The sequence below is a fragment of the Acomys russatus genome, chromosome 10 (assembly GCF_903995435.1).
Source record: "Acomys russatus chromosome 10, mAcoRus1.1, whole genome shotgun sequence".
Taxonomy (NCBI): domain Eukaryota; kingdom Metazoa; phylum Chordata; class Mammalia; order Rodentia; family Muridae; genus Acomys; species Acomys russatus.
The window spans coordinates 17502371-17523059 of record NC_067146.1 but is presented as its reverse complement, the minus strand read 5'-3'; the positions used below and the strand labels follow the sequence as shown (position 1 = coordinate 17523059).

Here is a 20689-nt window from a genome sequence, read left to right as displayed (position 1 = left end):
TATATATACCTATGTGTATGTATATATGTGTATATATATTTACACACACACACACACACCTATCTGTGACTATAAGGACTTGCATTATAGAGTTACAGAACATAAAATGCAAATGTATAATTCGAATGCAAAGCCAGTTAGTTTTAACTGTGCTGGCTAATGATGTTTAAGAATCTAAAAGATGTGGCTTTCATTGTAGACAGGCATTTCCCTGTAGAAGACAAAGCTTGCTTGTCACTGGAAGCCTCTGTGGCTATGTACTATGATATTAAGCAATCCTCACTTTCACCATGTTTAATTTGCTGGACTTCCATATAAACAACGGAAGCAGAAGGATTTAAAAGATTTAAGGCTAAACTGAGAGAAAATAACAAAATAAGAGCATCTTTAATGGCACTGACAAAAGGGCTTGCTTTCTTCACTTCCCTGCCTTCAATCCCACTGGGTTCACCTCCCTGTAGTTTAATTCTAGCAGTGGTAGGCGATCCCACTGATTCCTACAGTCTTGTTCAGAGCAGCCCGGCTTCCTGCTGTTGCTGGAAATTTACTGTTACTCTGTTTTGGGTTCCATGAGTGTCTCTGGTGGTCAATAAATTCCTTTTTGATTAAGCCAGTCAAAGTCAGCTTCATTATTTGCTTAAAAAAATACCTTACCTAATACTACAGTTCTTCAAGACTTTCTAAAGTACACACATTCTTGTATACTTCTCAACTATGGAAAGAAACCAAAGATAAACAAGGTGCCTTTCCATCCGCTGTATATGCTGCTTAACTTTACTGGTATTTTGTATTTAATTAGCAGGCCTAGAAAGAGCAAGCTTCATGTAAGAGGAAATTAAGACATGTTTAGTGATTTGCTTGTTGTCACAGAAGTACCAACAAACAAAAGGAGTGGCTCCGACATTCACTTTGCCTCATGATGGAGGGCCCAGTGCTGATCACACTCTACCAACAGAGCACATCTGCTGTCCTACTCCTTTCTAAAGGGGGTGAGGAGGGAACTTCCGGTCTCCCCTAAGCTGTATCAACCACTGTATCAACAAGACCGGAAATTTACACTTCCTTTTGCCAGGGGTATTGTAACAGCCCCTTCAGAGCCCCTCTGCCTCCAGCTTATTCTGCTTCATGAATTCCTCCTGCGTGATATTTAACATACAGATTCATGTTTAAAATCACGACAGGTTGTGCGTGGTGGTGCACACCTTTAATTCCAGCACTTGGGAGGAAGAGGCCAGTAGATCGGAATTCAAGGCTAGCCTGATCTACAGAGCGAGTCCAGGGCAGCCAAGACTACACAGAGAAACCCTGTGTCAAAAAAACAAAACAAACAAACAAAGCAAAACAAACAAACAAACAAAAACCATAATGGGTATTTTTTTTAAAGATTTATTTATTTATATATATGAGTGTTCTATTTGCATGTATGCCTGCAGGCCAGAAGAGGGCATCAGATCCCAGTATAGATGGTTGTGAGCCATCATGTGGTTGCTGGGAATTGAACTCAAGACCTCTGAAAGAGCAGCCAGTGCTCTTAACCTCTGAGCCATCTCTCCAGCCCCGACAATGGGCATTATATCTGATAAAATGGAAGAAGGAAAGGAATTAACATGTAACTTTTATTTTCTCCCTGTGCTAGGCATTGCACCTAGGGTATAGGCCTGCTAGCAGGTGTGCAGCCACTGCGGATGCATACCCAGGCACAGAACATGTAAATACAGACATGAGATGCACGTTCAGTTTACATTTACGAAGCACTGCTTTTGATTTACTTTTGGATATTTTTAAAACAGAAATGAAACTTCTTCTTTGAAATATCTTAACACTTTGTCTACAGAATATAAACAAAACTGTTAACTACTATTTAGGATGGAATACTTGTATCAAGTAGTGCTGAGAAGCTTACTTGTATTTCTTAATTATTATCCCTAGAAGGAACTGCTTTTATACAAGAGGAAATTAAACATGTTTACTAATCTGCTCGGTCACAAACAGAGTACCAACTGAAGGGAGTGGGCCTAAAAACCAAATTGCCTCACAATGCAGCTGCTAATTCTGTACCAACACAGAAAAACAGTAATAATCATGGCCACATAGGCTTTATTTACCCAGGAATACAAGCTGGCTGAATATTTTAAAGTCAGCTTATTTCTCCACATTAACAACAACAACAAACGGACAAAGAAAAACTAGTATAGTCACCTCAGTAACAAGAAAATGTGACAAAATTTAACACCTACTCATGACGAGAGCTTCCTCAGCTATCAGACACACGCTGCTTTGCCCATTTCTATCAGGAGAGTGTGCACTCCTACCACTTATGCTCTTATTACAAGTCCAGTAAGAACAATAAATGAAGGTCATAAAAATTAGAAAAGAAAGAAGTAAAACTGCATTGTTCATAGAAGACATTGTTATGTGGATTAAAATTACAAAATCTACTAAAAGGTTTCTTTTAAGAGAGAGGGAGGAGGAAGGGGGAAGGGAGGGAGGGAGGGGGAGAGAGAGAGAGAGAGAGAGAGAGAGAGAGAGAGAGAGAGAGAGAGAGAGAGAGAGAGAGAATGAATATGAATGTGTGCTTTTGTAGTCCAGAAGAGGAAATTGGATCCCCTGATGCTAGGAACCAAACTCAGCTCTTCAAGAGCTGCAAGCACTCTTAACCACTGAACTATTTCTGTATCCCCTAGAACTAATTATTGAATTTAGTTAGGTTGAAGGATACAAGGTTGAAGGATAGTGTGTAATACAATATATTAGTGAACAAAAAAGAAATAAATGCCACCTACACCAACAATGAACTCCCCGCCCCCCAAAAAACAGGGAGGTTCTCTCTGTAGCCTTGGATATCCTAGACTCACTTTGTAGACCAGACTAGCCTCAAACTTAAGAGATCCTCTGCTTCTACCTCCCAGAGTGCTGGGGTTACATGCTACCATACATGGCTTCAACAATGAATTTTGAAAAGTAAATACTGAGATGTTCTGTTCATAACCAAAAGACTCTGCATTGTTGTAACAGCTGTTCTCCTTGGCTGATGAGCAGATTATCACAATGCCAATCAAACTTCTGAAAAGGCCTGAGAGACAAATTATACAATTTAGATGGATGTTCAAAAAGCCTTAACTAGAAAAAAAAAAAAAAAAAAAAAAAGAAAGAAAGAAAGAAAGAAAGAAAAGAAAGGAAAGAAAGAAAGAAAAAAAGCTGACTTATAACTGATTTTAAGATTTAGGATAAGTATGCAATAATCAAATCAATGTTATACTAAACAGTAAAAATCTAAAAGCACAAATTAATAGGACAAATTAAGTCCATCAAACAAGTGAAAAGGCTCCAATTCAATGAAGCTTAATTAACTGTGCTGTATTTGCATTAGCAAATAGAAAAAACTTGAACCTGAAATGAAAATTTCCAACAATCACCCCATAGGATTCTTTTACTGTACTCTGTATGAAAGGGAAAAGGTGAGTAAGATTAAACAGAGAAACTTAAAATCACAAAACTTGTAGTGAGAGACTGTCATTGTGAGTTCAGCATAGGCCATGTTCTCTAGAAATTAAAAAAAACAAAACAAAACAAAACATTTTTTAAAAAAGAAAAAAGTAGTCTTTATGATAATTAAAATGAGTAGCCAGCCAAAAGAAATCACTGGAACAACCTAGGTGACACACTGTTAGAAGCACATATTTCTTGAGACAGGACTTTCTTTTTCTTTTTTATTCACATATTTTCTGTATGTGAGTTCTCTGTCCTCATGTACACCAGAAGAGGGCATCAGAACAAACAGTTGTGAGACCATGTGGTTGCTGGGAATTGAACTCAGGACCTCTGGAAGAAAAGTCAAGTGCTCTTAACCAGTGAGCCATGCTGCCATATGATCAAATACACAAAAAATGACTATACAGCATTACAAACAGCAGACAAGCCAATGTGTGTGCACATGGACACCAGAAGTCGACGCTGAGTGCCTTCTCCAATGCCTTTCCTGTGAGCTTACTGACTAAGAGTTTGCTGCGGGGATCCTGTTTCTCTTGTTTCCATCTCTCTCTTTTATTGCCCCCACCACCACCCCTTAGCACTGGGATTAGTGACAGGCCAGCTCAGCTTTTATGTGAGCAGTGGGGATCCAAAACTGAACTCCAGCCCTTATCCTGACTCATCTTCCTGGGTCTGCCTGCTCGCTTTTCTTTCTTTCTTTCTTTCTTTCTTTCTTTCCTTCCTTCCTTCTTTCTAGACAACATCTTTCTACATAGTTCTTTCAGGCTGCCCTGGAACTTGCTAGGTGAGACAAGGATGGCCTCACACTCACAGATCTGCCTGCCTGATTCATATGGCAAATTACAGAACATGAATTTCTTCTTTGTTTGATACATCCTACCTCAAAGTAACTAAGTGATGCTCATTTTTACCAATTATTTTTAAGGAAAGAAACAAGAAAAGGGCACAAACTTTACTGAAAGTATATTGCTATATCCATCTGATTTGTCCATTTTAATTTAAAAATTATATATCTCTAAGAATGCTCAAAAGACCATCTCCAGTATTTAGTAAAATGTGAATATTTCCATAGAATAAAAGAATCTTGGTCCTTATATTTGCTTGCTACTACATGGGATTTAGGAACTATCAAGAACTACAAAGGACACACCAGGATATCATTACAAGAGGCACAACCTATCATGTAATACATTTGGCAATGCTAAGTCAAGTGAGGTAGAAGAGTTACAGGTTCAAAAGCAGGTTGGACTAATACATACATACACACACACACACACACACACACACACACACACACACACACAAATTGAATAAACCCACCTCCCTATAACACAACACTGTGTTGGAATGTATGGAACTTAATGTTGCCCCAGGAAGCATTAAACCCACATATTAATTATGTCCTTTGACAACGACATGCTCACTGACAGGATACAATGCCCATAAAAAGTGGATGCGCGTGCCTACTGGTGTGTGGCTGACAACAAGTGTACGTGTGGGAGCCATTTACTTAACTAACTCCTGTAAAACAAAATCTGTTAAGATTTGGACAAAATTTTGGTTACTATTTCTGCATATGAATTCACAGGTTATTACTACTTTAATCTTGACTTTACTGTGCAACCCGCCTAAGTATGCACTGCTAAGTAGAAATGACAGATTTTAGTAAGATATTTCAAATATTTAACTACTCATTATGTAAACAAAGTAAGTGAAATGAGTTTTAGCCAACTTTATTTAGATAAAAACAAAGTTTGTGCATGTTGGTATTAATCAAGTGTAATGATGTAGCATGGTGCATTCTTTCTATACTCAGTCGTGAAGGCCAGAGCACACCTGATTCTACTCAACACCTCAGTTTGAATTAATCACCTTTCAACTGTCTAACAGTTACATAGTGAGTGTCTACCACAATAGTGAATCTTTAAAAATGAGCACTATTTTTAATGAGAAAGAAGTAATTTTTAAAAATAAGTCCTTGAGAGCTGAACGTGGTGGTGCACGCCTTTAATCCCAGCACTTGGGAGGCAGAGGCAAATAGATCTCTGTGAGTTCGCAGCCAGCCTCATCTAAAAAGTAAGTCCAGGACAACGAGGGCTACATGGAGCAACCCTGTCTCGAAAAACCAAAAAAAAACCCAAAAACCCAAAAAAACAAAAAAAACAAAAACAAAAACAAAAAAGAAAGGAAGGAAGGAAGGAAAGAAGGAAAAAAAAAAGTCACTTGACTGCTATGAGAGCCTTTCCAAAAGCTCACAGCTGTGTCTTACATAACTTTCTGGATTACTTTAAGCTGTTTCCTAGCACTCTGTGAAGACACTTGTTTTTAGAAGCGAACAGGTTGAACTGAGAGAGCTTCTGGGATAGCAAAAGTCAGCATAATGCTACACTAGCACGAGTCCTCTGGTAATGTGTATGTATATGCACAAGATCTCCACATAGTTCAACAGCAGGTTCCACACAGCCAAATCCAACAGCCACTGGCTGGCACGTATTATGAGCAGAGCTTTGAGTCACAAATGAAGTTATAGTAATAATACAATTAACCAAAGAGATTAAAAGCCTCATAAATTTCCCTGTATCTTTCTCAAAAACTAAGAAAAAAATATAATAATTATTAGATAGGTTCAAAAGTTACGAACTCACTAAATGCTCTTCAAATAATTGTAAGAGTTCATACTGAAGAATGCTTTTCACTCGTGCAGGATAAGGACAAGAATTACAATGAACTGTCTTCAGAAATCATGCAACCATGAGGAATAACAAAGTACTTATGTTAGGAAAAACTTCCTCAATCTAGAATTCTATACCCAGCAAACTCTCTCAAAAGTAAAAGAGAACAGTTTCCTAACACAAATTAACGGAATTTGCTATCAATAAGACTGACTTAGCAGAAATGTTAAGAGTTCTTCAGAGTAGGAAAATAATAGGGCTACTGTGATCATTAATTTTGATTGTCAACTTGCTGGGATTTAGAATGGCCACAAAGGGCTGCCTAGCTGGCTCAATGGGTTAAAGGCTCCTGCTGCCAAGCCTGAGGACAAGAATTCATTCCTGGGGCTCATAAAGAATTAACAGACTCCCTTACATCGTCCTTTGACCTCCACACCCACTGTGCCCTTCCCATCCCCAACACAAATAAGTAAAAAATTAGAATTCCCACAGAACCTCATCTCTAGGCATGCCTGTCAAGTATTTTCTAGATCAGAGTAACTAGGTGCTATCTACCCAACACAGGGGGCTTTGTCTTACGGGTTGGGTCTCCAACTACCTAACAAGAAGAAAGACGAGCAGCTGCATTTATAGTGCTGCTTTCTGACTGAGATGTAACATGGCCAGCAGCCTTGAGTTCCTGCTGGCATGACACCTCCCTCCAATTATCCCTAATGGAGTGAGCCAAAATAAACTCTTATGCCGATGGCTTATGACCACAGACACAAGAAAAGGAGCTAAAGTTGAGATGTATAGATTTTGGGTCTGGGCAAGCAGTTGTTTGAGTAGCTACATTAATATAGCTATATGATTTTTTTTATTTTTTAATTACTTACATTAATGTGACTTTTATTTTTTAAAAAAGAAAAGGAACCAAGACAGGTAGAAGTTCAAATATGTACAAAGAGTGCTAAATGGAAAATATATCTTTTATTTTTAATTGATGTAACAAAGGATAGTAATTTGATTAGTAACATTCAATGACAACAGCTTTTAAACTATGATTATAGCTTTTTAAATAAGTAAAAACAGTGGCAGCTGGGGCAATGTGAGTGAGAATGGGCCCCACAGGCTCATATATTTGACTGCTTAGACCCCAGCTGGTGGAGCTGTTTTAAGAAGGATTAGGTGTGGCCTTATTGGAGGTGTGTCACTGGGGAGTGGGCTTTGAGGTTTCAAAGGCCAATCAATGCCAGTCTCCATCTCTCTGCCTTCAACTGTCTGTAAGATGTAAGCTCTCGGCGGCTGCTCCAGCACCATGCCTGCCTGCCTGCTGCCATTTCCCACCATGATGGTTGGTCATGGACTGTGAAACTGTAAGCGAGGCCTCAATTAAAAGCTTTCTTTTATAAGTTGCCTTGGTCATGGTCATGGTCTTGGTGTGTCTTCACAATAACAGAACCATAACTAAGACAGCAGCAAATTTATATGGGGGTGATAGATGACACATGCAACACTTGGCATTAATTAAAGACTCAAGAATACAAAACAACAACAGCAAAAACAAAACAACAAAACAAGAACATAGCTCCACAGTGAAGGCAAGAGTCAGTCAAGAAAAACTAGCCTTAAGATACAATTAGTAAAGGACGATCTAGCATTCCACACATTAGATTAGACATGTTAGGCAGGTGTGGTGGCACACACCTTTAATCCCAGCACTCAGGAAGCAGAGGCAGGTGGATCTCTGTGAGTCTGAGGCCAGGCCGTTCTATCTACGGCCAGCACTGTTACACAGAGAAACACTGTCTCCAAAAACAAAACAAACACAAATTATACATGATATAGAAACATGGAATAAGAATCACAAAAATTAAGCTTCCAGATATAAAAACATAATGCCCGAAATGGCAAGCTAAACACTTCAGATGAAGTATTTATTACATAATAACAGATTATACATAAAGTGGGGGGGGGGGGAAGGAACAGAGCAACAGTAAGATAAAGCATAATTTTTAAGCAGTTTATGTCATGTATAACTGAAGTTCATGAGGGAAGCGTGTCACTTAAAAACAAATCCTGAAAAACCTCCTAAGTTGACAAAGTAGTATAAACCCATATGGTCAAGAAAAAAACAGCAACAAAACCCAGCACAAAAACATCAAACTACACGAAGGCAAATATAACTACAAATACAACTAGTAACAGAAAAAACTGAAAAGCAGTCAGAAAAGCAGATATTATGTGTGGAGGGAAAAATCACTTCCACAGATATTAAAGACACCTACTAGTACGTCTGCAAGTAATGCGAGGAATAAAGACACTGAGACTAAGAAAGGAAAGATGCAAAAAGACTGCAACTATGCTAAAGGAAGCTCCAGTGGTGATATAAATTTCAGACAAAGTTGATTTGAGAGAAAAGTACTCTGAGGTACAAAGGAGGTCACTTCACAATGCCAAAAGGGCCAATTTCAACAAGACATAACTTTAAGTACTTATACACCTAATAATTTAAGATTTTTGAGGAAAAAAATACAAGAAGCCACATTATTCATAAGTAGAGTCAAAGAGCAAAGCAAACTTAAGCACAACTGGTCAATTTGATACACTACAGCGTGACTAGTATGCGAGACCCCACGATAACAGTACTTAGAAGAAAATATGTAGCAATAAATTCTTACTTTAAAAAAAATCTTGTTTTATTATATTTGTATTTGCCTGCATGTATGTATGTGCACCATTGCTTGCAAAAGCCCAGGGCACTGGATCCACTAGAACTAGAGATTTAGGTAGTTGTCAGCTGCCATGTGGGTGCTAGGAATTGAACCCAGGTCTTCTGCAGGAGTAGCAAGTACTCTTAACTGCTAAGCCAGTTTTCCAGCCCCATACTTACTTTCTAAAAACAAGAATATAGGTAGTAAATTAATTAATTTTATAAGGAAACCCAGAAAATGCAAATTAAGCACAAGAAAGTAGCAGGACAAGAATAGAAATCAATAAAATAGAAAACAAAACAGTAGAATCAATGAAACTAAAATCTAATTATTTCAAAAGCAGATGATTTTAAAAGTTAATAATCTTGATAAATCTTCATCAGAATGACTGGATAACAGACAGGATGCTGAAGAATCACTCCCTTTCAAGCAATGCAGGAAAGGGTTAGTGAGGGGAGACAGAGCAATCACGACAAGCTGGCTGTCTGCTGATGGCCATGGTGCGTGTTACATTTTTTACTCCGCTCTTCTTTTCATCCATTTAAGACTCCATAATAAAAAAGTACTTTAAAAAAAGCATGAGATAGGTATATCTGTACTTCACAAAACTGCCTTTAAAATGCAGACATACATACACATATGCAGATATGCATAAAAAAGGATGCAAGTCAAGCCACTAAGAAGCAGCTTCATGTGGAGCCTAGTCACACTGGGGAAACCAGGCAGTGACCTCTGTTAACTCTGGGCAGCACAGTATCTATATGAAATATACATATGAAATACACATACATATGAAATATTACTTACACAAGTGCATCTGTCCAATACTTTTATACTTAAAAGAAATGGCTAGTACCTAAGAAAAATACAAAATGGTAAAGGAAATTCTGAATTTTAATTACCAACTTGGTACAATCTACAGTCCCTTGAGAATCAAGATGAGTGATCTGACAGACAGACCGGCCTGTGGGCACGTCTGCTGGGACAATCTTAGTTATGCTAGCTGGCGTGAAAAGACCAACCTCAACGTAGGTAGCACAGTCTCTGTTATGGATCCTGAATTAAGATAGAAAAGGCAAGCTGAGCAGTTAGCATACATGTATTGATTCTTTCTGCCTTTGACTGTGGCTCTGTGACTAGCTCTTTGAAATATCTGCTGACTTGACTTCTCTGGTATGATAGACTATAATCTAAATGGAGTTCAAATAAATGTGTTCTTCCTAAAGTGCTTTTTGTAAAGGTCTTTTCTTTTATCACAGTAACAAGAAACAAAACCAACAGGAAGCCTCAGTGCATTGATTCTTTCGCATTAACCTAAAATCCAATGCTATTATAAACCAAACAACTATTTTTCTGGTGAAGGATACGAAAGCATAGTTCCACGGAGGACTAAGTACAAGCAGAATACAGTAACAGGAAACACTGAAGTGTAATAAAACCTTACTCTAATCGAGCTGTATCATCACTGTAAAGCTATACTCACTTAAGACAAGAAGGCAAATTAAAGAAACAGAAGAGAATATAAAATTAGCTTGAAGTACACCTGAGAACCAAGTACCATTTTCAAAAAGGGAAAATATAAGCTAGTAAATATATTACATAAAAAATCTTGACATAACAAAGCACTTCCCCCAAGGTCCTACCTAGCTCTGTGTCTTGCTTCAACAGTGTGTCTGCAGAACAGACCTGGGGGCTCCCTCCTTTTAAACTTTCCAATCTCTCCAGCTTCGTCTTCTTACTAGTCCCAGAAGTGGTCACCATCATCTAGTTGTGGTATCTCCCATACGGCTGATCACTTGTAATAGAGGCGGAGGCTACAGTAAATTGGCTGGTTATTTTGTACTTTCAGGAACCCCACAACTGCATCTCTCTAGGCTATAATTTTTTTCAGGCAATGTGGTTCTACATCAAGGGGTCACTTCTTATTAAACTCCTCAGGAGTCTATACAAGATGCAAAACCAGCTCAGTAGCTAGCTAGACTGCTGAGGAGGTACATAGACTGCACAGGAGGTACATAGACTGCACAGGAGGTATATAGACTGCTCAGGAGGTACATAGACTGCACAGGAGGTACATAGACTGCACAGGAGGTATATAGACTGCTCAGGAGGTACATAGACTGCACAGGAGGTACATAGACTGCACAGGAGGTACATAGACTGCACAGGAGGTATATAGACTGCACAGGAGGTACATAGACTGCACAGGAGGTACATAGACTGCACAGGAGGTACATAGACTGCTCAGGAGGTACATAGACTGCACAGGAGGTACATAGACTGCACAGGAGGTATATAGACTGCACAGGAGGTACATAGACTGCACAGGAGGTACATAGACTGCTCAGGAGGTACATAGACTGCTCAGGAGGTACATAGACTGCTCAGGAGGTACATAGACTGCACAGGAGGTATATAGACTGCACAGGAGGTACATAGACTGCTCAGGAGGTACATAGACTGCTCAGGAGGTACACAGACTGCTCAGGAGGTACATAGACTGCACAGGAGGTACATAGACTGCACAGGAGGTACATAGACTGCTCAGGAGGTACACAGACTGCTCAGGAGGTATATAGACTGCTCAGGAGGTACATAGACTGCTCAGAAGGTACATAGACTACACAGGAGGTATACAGACTACACAGGAGGTATACAGACTGCACAGGAGGTACATAGACTGCACAGGAGGCACATAGACTGCTCAGGAGGCACATAGACTGCTCAGGAGGTATACAGATTGCACAGGAGGTATATAGACTGCACAGGAGGTACATAGACTACACAGGAGGTATAAAGACTACACAGGAGGTACATAGACTGCAAGAGGTACATAGACTGCACAGGAGGTACATAGATTCTCAGAAGGTATATAGACTGCTCAGGAGGTACATAGACTGCACAGGAGGTATATAGACTGCTCAGGAGGTACACAGACTGCTCAGGAGGTATATAGACTGCACAGGAGGTACATAGACTGCACAGGAGGTACATTAGTCTTCTCCATACCCATCAGGAGATCCTCCAAATCATTAAGATAAAATAAACAGCCTAAGAAGAATACGCTCGCTCAACAGATAGGAAAGCTGTTCATTTTCACTAAAACTAAAAATCAAATCTGATAATTCTTTACCAGTAAGATAATTTTTAAATATCCAGTGCTGATGAAAAGGTTTGTAACAACGGTTTTGAGGGCAGTTTGGCAGTTATCTACCCACGTGGTACTTTTAATGTTTGCGTCCTAGCTTTACTTCTTACAACTTACTCCATATAAATGCTGGAGAGGACACATTTGAATGTTTATTACATTACTGAAAATTCCTTTTGAAAGTCAAAATACAGGGCAGGAGAGAAGACTCAGAGGTTAAGAGCACTATCTGTTCTTCTCAAGATCCTGAGTTAATTCCCAGCAGCTACATGGTGGCTCACAACCATCTATAATAAGCTATGGCACCCTCTTCTGGCATGCAGGCTCACATGCAAGCAGAAAAATAAATAAATAAATTAATTAATTAATTCTCTCGCTCTTTCCTTTTTTTTTTTTTTTCCGAGACAGGGCTGTCCTGGAATTCTCTTTGTAAACCAGGCTGGTCTAGGACTCACAGCAATCTGCCTGCCTCTGCCTCCTGAGTGCTGAGATTAAAGGTGTGCACCACCACACCTGGCAAAATAAATAAATAAATCTTAAGTTTAAAAAAAAAAAGGCCAAAATACATACTGATATTAAGCTGAACTGTGTCCTCCAGAAAGCTACCTTGAAATTCTTTCACACCTGTGAACTTAATCCTACTTGGAAAGGGGGTCTTTACAAATATAACCAAGTTAACACGAGTCATGAAGGCTGACCGTAATGCAGTACGGCTGGGGTCTCTATGGAGAAGAGAGAATGAGCACACCACGCCACAGCATTTGTAAAGGCGGAGACTGGATGGAGTCAAAGATCCCTAAGGATTCCCGGGGCTGCTAAAGCTGGAGACAGGGACGAAACAGGTTCACTCTCTGATTCTTCAGAGGGAACACACTCTGTAGCACTTCTGTTTTAGGTCTGTAGCTCAAGAGCAATGAGAGAACGCACTGTGCTATAAACTTCTGGTTTGTGGTACTTTGTCATAGCACCTGCATTATCATCAACAGAGGCTAATAGACTGCATATAACCATAACTTCATATAATGTAGTAATATAGCATTAAATACAATAATAAAAGGAACGCAATAGGTATAAATGGACATGGAAGCATACATCTAACATAAAAAAGGTAATTTGTACAATATGTAAAATACTGGGTTTTGCTTTTGTTTTTCGTTTGTTTTTGTAAATTAGGCATCTCTCTAGTCCTTCAACTCCTTAAGAAAACCACTTCTGTTTGTTAATGTTCCCTGAAAACGTCACTGGGATTGACCCTGACATTCTGCAAGAACCTGTGAGAAAATTTCCAGACAGCTTTAATGGAAAAGGAGAAAACCCTCCTAAAAGAACAGCAACATCCAAGGGGTTGGGGCTTCCCAAGCTAAATAAACATGGCAAGAAGGTAGCGCCCCGTCCCCCTCCTACTGACTTACTGGTCACACTGAACCTGCTCTGACTGCCAGGGTGAACTCTACCTTCAAAGTGGGAGCCAAAATAAACCTTGTGTTTTGCAAGTTGCTCTTGTCAGGCATTTTGTCACAGAACTGGAAAGTGATCTGCCAAGCCACCCGATGCTGGCCACGTCAAACCAGGGCTAGACTGACCTCCTCTGTAACTTTGAAAGCTTCTATACTTCAATAGCAATAGTGTGTAATGGGTTTACTTCCTTATTTTTTAAATTTGGAACTATTTTCTCTGTAAGTATTTTCTCTGTAAATAATTCTAGCTTTTTAAAACCTAAAATAAATGTTTAACTTTGTAAAAAAAGAGACTTTTAAACTGTTACTGAGCATATAGCTTTGTGATACCCCCCCCCATACATTATCATGTGTTCCTGGGCTTCTTTTTCATTCTCCCTTGACTTTAATCTAGCAACTGTTTAATAAGCATCGCTGTTATAGGTGTGACTCCCTTAGTAAATCTTCAATGACAAGTTAAAAGTAAGTGTAAACAAATTGCTACTACAAAGGAACCCTGGAGTCGAGGACACCGAGTCAAACGGCAATTATAATTAACGTGTGACCTCACGACATATCTTTCACTTGACCCAACTTTGCAAAGGAAGTTTTCCTGACAATTTTTGGCCATCCTGAGAACCCAAACCTGCCATATGCTAGCCAAGTTACCACTGTGTCACACACCTACACCTAAAAAGTGAGGTTGGAGTTTTCTATTTGCTTTTTTTCACTATCATTTTTTACAATTAAAATGATGAGATCATCTACTATTTCTATAAGGATTGACAGTGACACAGTACATAAACATGAGATTTTTCTTGTTATACAGCATTTATGAATACAGTTGAAGAAACCAGCTTCTAATTAATAATTACTAGCAGTTAGATTATTAGTAAGCAAGTAAGAATTACACTTACAAATAATAGTGCACACCTTATAAAGGTGAGTAGGAATACACTAGTGTTGCTTTACAGTAAAAATGAAACTGCACTTATAATACTACGCTGGTACACGCAGGAAGCAAGCTGTGGCTTTTACACCTACAAAATAACATAAAACAAAGCTTGACACTATCGCTCTTTTAAAATTAATTTTTCTACTTATAATTGAAAAGACTAGCACCATACTTCCATTAAAATCATTTATTTAAAATCTGTGGCATATGGACTAAAATCAAACAAATGAGATACTATCAGCATGTGTTTAATCTGAATCTTAGTCTTCCCAGGCTTTATAGACTTGAAATATATCATCATGCTTTATACCCAAAAGGTTGGGCTGTGATGGCACATGTGTGCAATCCCTTCACTCTGGAGCGGGAGGCAAAAGACAGGAAATTAAAGTTCAGCCACACCTACACTACAAGTCTGAAGCTAGTCTCAATAAATGACATGCACTCGTCACTTCTGAAGGCTCCAGTACTGGTTACATGGCAGAAAGTGCTCAGCACTACAGCACTGCAGGTGGGATTCAGCACTTCAGGGTTTCTGCCAACAGATTCTAACACTGGCGATAATGAAGGTCTTGGCCACATCTGCTATATTACTCTAGTAGATTTTAATTCCAGACTGGATAAGTTGGTATTAATTTGTAAGTAGTATTTTAACACTAAATAAAGGATAACTTTTTCAATTGTGGATTTTAAATAAAATATCTAACACTGTCGTAACAGAAAGAGACCTGGCCAGCCAGTGGCAGAAACAGTGGGCATGATGGGCTTAAGAGGGACAAGGACAGAGCTCCGCAGCGAGGTACACCCAAACGTTCACCTTCATAGACTTCATACTTAACTAAATTGAAACAAAATTGTTAGAAATGATTTACCCAACTCAAAGCAGTTTTACTCTAAAATCTCCTTGCTGTCAATGGAAATTGTAAACAAACACTGGATAGTTTCAATAATAACTTTTTTTTAACGTTTCTACAGATTACTAAAATTGCTTCACAGGTAGCAGCCACTCTTAAATGGTTTACCCAACTATGAAATTCTTTACCATCCTTTAGGAAGAGCTCTTAATAGGTGCAGGTGCTAAGGTTGAGAAATGTGCCCACTCCGCAGAACTAAGAACGGCCGTGACTTACAAGGTAGGCTACCTTCTTCCTGTCTCCTCTGCTCATCTGGTCCCCATGAGCATACTTTACTGCTCACCTTCTTTCTACACCAGAGGAGTGTACTTTTCATGGTTGTATACTCCAAATCCAGTGAACTTTAGTGTTTTTTCTCCTCACTGCTCAAGGTGAAAGATTATTTCCCACTTTCATTCTCCCACTCCTGCCTTAATTTAGGCCACCACCAGGAAGATGCCCTTTAAGTACATCTTTCTCTATATACTTATTCAAGAAGCGCTACACTCGGGCTGTGACCTCATCGCTGTTGGACAGCTACTTCTACCACTTCTGTTAGCTTAGCAGGGGAAAGAAACCATTTTGCTTAATGAAAAAACTTAAGACTGAACTCCAGACAGTATCTGCCAAGAACTGAAGTTCTTTACAATTTGATTAGGCAGTAAAAAATGCTGGCTAATTTCCTAAGTCTGAATCAAATGACAACTATTATTCAACCAAGATGTATTCACTCACCTGTGATATGAAAATTATAGAAAAGTACCAAGGCATTAGGTCCATCTCTCAGAACTGTACACAAAATGAAGAAACACTATCTAACTAATGAAGATAAATAATAAAAATGAGGGCTGAGAAAGTAATGGAAATGAAGGTAAAATAATAATTTAAAAAATTCTAATAGTCACAAATAGCAAAAACAAGACAAAACAGAACAACAGACAAAACAAAACAATGAAAACAAACAGGTGAGACTGACAGGAAAAAGTAACGGCCAATCCTCAGCAGCCTCAATCCATTTAGAACAACAAAGGCTAGACAGGACTAGCTACAGGTCTTATTTTCCCCACGTGGGACTACACATATCAAACTCCACATGGCAAGAAGGTACATGCTCCTTACACAAGCTATCACTCAACTTGAAAGTCAACAGTATTTCACTAGAAGTGAATCTTGCTCTTAAAGGTTGAGATAACACTCCCAGGTAACAGTATCATTAGAACTATTAACTCCATGTAAGTTATAACACATACTCACATATTACATTTAACTTTAAATGAAACCATTAAAACTATACCATAACAGACTTCTAAGATTCACTTCCTCCATAAAACCAATCATTTCCAGAAAATGAAAATATATGTTTCTACACACGTTTCTGCTCTCCTTTGCTATCTGCCTTTATTGCAAGTCCTTACCTTACCTTCTACATCTAAGTGGGACTTAGTCTTTCGGGGAGTCTTTTGAATCCTCTACCTATAAACTGTTTGAAGCTCAGGCCCCCTTAGTATTTAATGGGGTATCCACAAACACCAATGGGATCTCCTTTGTCACCTCTCTCACCATCCATAGTCCGTAGCCTTCACCTTACTGCAAATATAGGGTAAAAGTGAGCCTGATCGGCATGCAGCTCTCCACCAACAGTGCTTCCTCAACTGCACCGCCTATTAGTTATGAAATGTGCCCTGACATCTTAGAGGACAAAGAAATGTTGTAGTACAAACTCAAAATCAAAAGAAAGCCCATTATCCCCAATATGATATCCAATGTTTTTAATGACATTTCTAGAACTACCCATCAGAAATGGACTTCTACTTTCTAACATTAATGCACATTCAAATCTGCCCACTAAACTTGATAAAAACAGAAATGATTGACCTCTACCTCAGACCCAGGAAATGGATTATTAAGGAATTGAACCTATCCATACACATCTAATAATTTCTACAATGATTCCAACACATATGTAAAACCTCTGTTCCCTAACAAGCTGTGCTAATTTCCCAAGTACTTTCATATCCTTCTTCAACCTGTTAGTAGCTGCGTACTCAGGCGCCAGCCATGCCAGAAAGCCTTTCCTTGCCTGCTCTCCCATGGTCCTCTCCTGTAGCTCTCCATCCTTCTGTAATAAGGTTTCAGGATTTACTTACACTCCTACTCAACACAACCATTCTCTGAGATAGCATTCTAATATGACACGTAGGAAAAGCAAATGCAGACCAGGAAAGCTAAGGGGCTTGTTCACAGTGACTCTGAGCTTAAACCCTCATTTTCTGACTACAAATCTATAGTCTTTCTTGTGACAGGCACCTCTTTCATATTATTCTTACTCATCACTTTATAAGTTGTTTTCCTCTTCAGACACGAAGTTCCCTGACGGCAAGCATCAATCTTGATTTTTTTTTTTTTTTGCCTCAACATTTAATTACTCAATACATGTTTGCTCAATAAAGAGAATGAAAAACTTGCTTAAAATCTGGCGCCATATTACTTAGTTTCATTTCTTGACTTTGTAGATAGAGCTCTGAATGTATCTGCTTACTATATTTGGTCTGAACTGTAAATTTATTGCTCCATTTATGAGACAATTAATTTTACTGTCCTTTTAAACTGAAAAAAAAAAAAAAAAAAAAACAAAACCTATAAAGAATATTCCAAAACGTCAATCTTACATTGTTCTCTATTAAACCAAAGGCTCCAAATTTTACAGTTAATTTTCACAAGAGAAGGCAACAACAACAATGTGGTTTTAAATTACTGCAATTCAAAAGGCAAAGTTGATTAATAATATATGATGTGAAGAAATTGAGCACTGACTACCTGTAACCGATTCAGCAACCCACCTATGCTTACAGGGAGCCAAGCTATCTTAGTTTATGGAAATATATTCCCACATCTGTCATTTCCTTGAAACCCTGGGTAAACATCACAGCTAAGCTCTGAGAAATCAGTACACTAGCACATAGGTGCAATGTCTGCCATGCCTGAAGTTCACGGGCCTGGTATGTGAACACAGTAAGCTACTTACTTAATGTCTGGTAGACTACATACTAAATGTAATAAACAGCAAAGCTGACCTCTCTCCCGTTTGCAGGCAACTCACATTAAAGAACTGGAAAACATCGAAAATTAATGCTGCTGTAAGAAATTTATATTTTAATTAGTTTTAGATAAAAACAAAATATCTATTCCTTTAACATTGTTTTGAGAGCCAAATCATTAAGAGAAAAAAAAAAAAATCCTCACAACACAACATGATGTAGAGGAAAGGACAATGGGACCGGGCACACAGTTCCAGTTACATTCCTAAATTACTGTGTGACTTGGGGCCAAAGGCTCCATTTCCTCGTTTATTTAAAGAACTATCAAGGGGGAAGAACTTCATTTATCTTTAAAGTTGTCTACAGAATTCTTTTTTTTTTTTTTTTTTTTTTTTTTTTAGGCCACTGTTTTCCATTTCTAGTCAGTGGAAGAAGTGTTGTTCTTTAACGGCTAAGTTTTAGGACAAGAAACGCATCTTCAGTCCAGTGGAATGATTTAGTCTTCAAAAGCAGACACAAAGGGTAAACTCGTAAGGTTAACAATTAATCTGGTAACTTTCCAGAAACTGTCTACTCTTAACTTCTTCAGCAGGTGTACTATGATTTGACATCACTAATAGTGCTAAGGGAAAACATAAAATGGTTCTGCTCAGCTGAAACTTCTCTGGGTGTTTCCTGGGTTCCAGGGGCACCTGCTCTGCGGGTGCTAGCATTTCAACAATCCCCCTTTCAACTCAGAGTCACCTCAGTAAGATCAAGATAAGGCTCCACAAGAGAGAACCTCCCCACCCCCAGAAAGGCCCGCAGCCAATGTAATGAATGCTTCCGTCAACATCAACAGGCATTCCCCTTCCCACAGAACTGCTCGCTCCCAATCCGCCATCTGGGCTTGGGGTGGGCCCCACAGCACCAAACTCAGAACCACTTTTGATCCCAAAGGCCAAGAACTTCTAGAAATTGCTGCTTCCCCACGTCTATGTCCGCGGAGCGAGCAGCACCCTCTCCTACCAATGCAAGGGGAGAAAAAGAAAAAGAAAAACAGTGGGGCGGAGAGCAGAAAGCAGGCCTAGTTTCTGCCGGAGAAATAAACCCCATTTCTTTGCAATGGGGAGCAGGCGCATTTCCTGCCCTTGGCTCTGATCCTTAGTGTCCATGAACCCACTCCGCTGTATCCTCTCCTGGAATCCTACGGGGGGATGGCGGGGGGGGGCGCGGAAAATCCGATTCGCTTATTTCCCCGTCTAGTCCACTCCTAAAACCGTCTAGCATTGTTAAGGAGGACAATCCAGATCGAGAAGTAGGAAGTGAAGCAAACGGCCAGTGCTGGGATCCTGCTCTGAGATTAAACTGCTAAAGCACTAAGGGGAAAAAAAAAATTCCCTCGTGGTCCAGAGTAAAGTTTGAACCTGCAGCAAGGGCACCGACCCGGTCCCGGCGACCTGGGCAGGCCTAAAGAGGTGACACTCCCTTGTCCTCCAGCAGCTCGGGGAGGCGGCTCCTGGCCCGGGCGGCCTGCACCAGGGGAGCAGGGCGAGGGCAGCACCGGGGGGGGGGGGGGGGGGTCAGGGAGGCTGGAGGCCTGGCCCGCAGCAGCACCCCAGCCGCGCCGCGCCCGCCCCCTTCTCCCACCTACTCTCCAGCCCCCCAACCCCGCAAGCCCGAACCCGCCAGGGGAACGTGGGGAGGGGGGGCGGGACGACGACAGGGGTTCTCGGCCACTGACCACACATTTCTTGCCGAGGAAGGAGAAGAGCGACTCGTTCTCCTGCGGGGTGAGCAGCAGGGAGCCCACATTGGTGACCCTCCGCGGAGGCTGCTGGCCGGAGCTCATGGTGTGGCCGCTGAGGTGGACCGTCCGGGGCCGTCTCCTCTTGGAGGTGGGGGCGAGCACTCGGTTCCACTCGGGGTGACAGGGGCGCGGGCCGGCAATCACAGGCGCAGCATCCCGCCGCCCCTCCGGCGCGCCGAGGCCGAGGGAAGGAGCTGCCGGCGGGCGCCCTCGAGCCGCGCGCCGACAGGGAAGCTCCCGGCTCCCGCCCCGCTGGGTGGGTCGTTGTCCTCGCACTCCGGCGCGGCGCTAAACTCGCAACTGCTCCAGTCCTCTGACGGCGGTGGCGGCGGCGGCGGCCGCACAATCCAACATGGCAGCGGGGGCGGACGAGACCACAGGACGCGGGACGCGGGGGGAAGCGCGCCGGAAACGCGGCGCGGCCGGACACGCCCTCGCTTGCTGTGCGCGGGGGCGTGGCCTCCCAGGCCCCGCCCTCTTCCGGGAGCGGCGCGGCGCGGCTCGAACGGGTTGAGGGTCTTGTTATAGTCTGGCCCCGCCCACCCCGCCGCGGCCGCGGTACCTCGCTTGTGCGCA

The 20689-nt window shown here is 40.7% G+C and overlaps 1 protein-coding gene and 1 long non-coding RNA gene across 28 annotated transcripts in view; one reads left to right on the top strand and one right to left on the bottom strand.

Annotated features, from left to right (window-relative positions):
* The window catches only part of Wasl (WASP like actin nucleation promoting factor), a 52178-nt gene extending 31757 nt beyond the window's left edge, over window positions 1-20421 (bottom strand). The window contains exon 1 of the mRNA XM_051151854.1: window positions 20048-20421. Coding sequence (XP_051007811.1) covers window positions 20048-20155 — 108 coding nt within the window. The 5' untranslated portion in view covers window positions 20156-20421. The remainder of the gene's footprint in view (window positions 1-20047) is intronic.
* LOC127194460 (uncharacterized) lies at window positions 10717-11851 on the top strand. Of its 27 annotated transcripts, XR_007831279.1 has the most exons (6): window positions 10717-10948; window positions 10989-11108; window positions 11149-11228; window positions 11269-11328; window positions 11429-11468; window positions 11726-11815. It is a non-coding gene; the product is annotated as an uncharacterized LOC127194460 (long non-coding RNA). The 27 variants fall into 27 exon arrangements; XR_007831276.1 differs by lacking the exon at window positions 11429-11468 and having other exon boundaries at window positions 10717-10988; window positions 11029-11108; window positions 11149-11168; window positions 11209-11328; window positions 11726-11851; XR_007831277.1 differs by lacking the exon at window positions 11269-11328 and having other exon boundaries at window positions 11149-11248.
* Window positions 20422-20689: the final 268 nt, after the last annotated feature.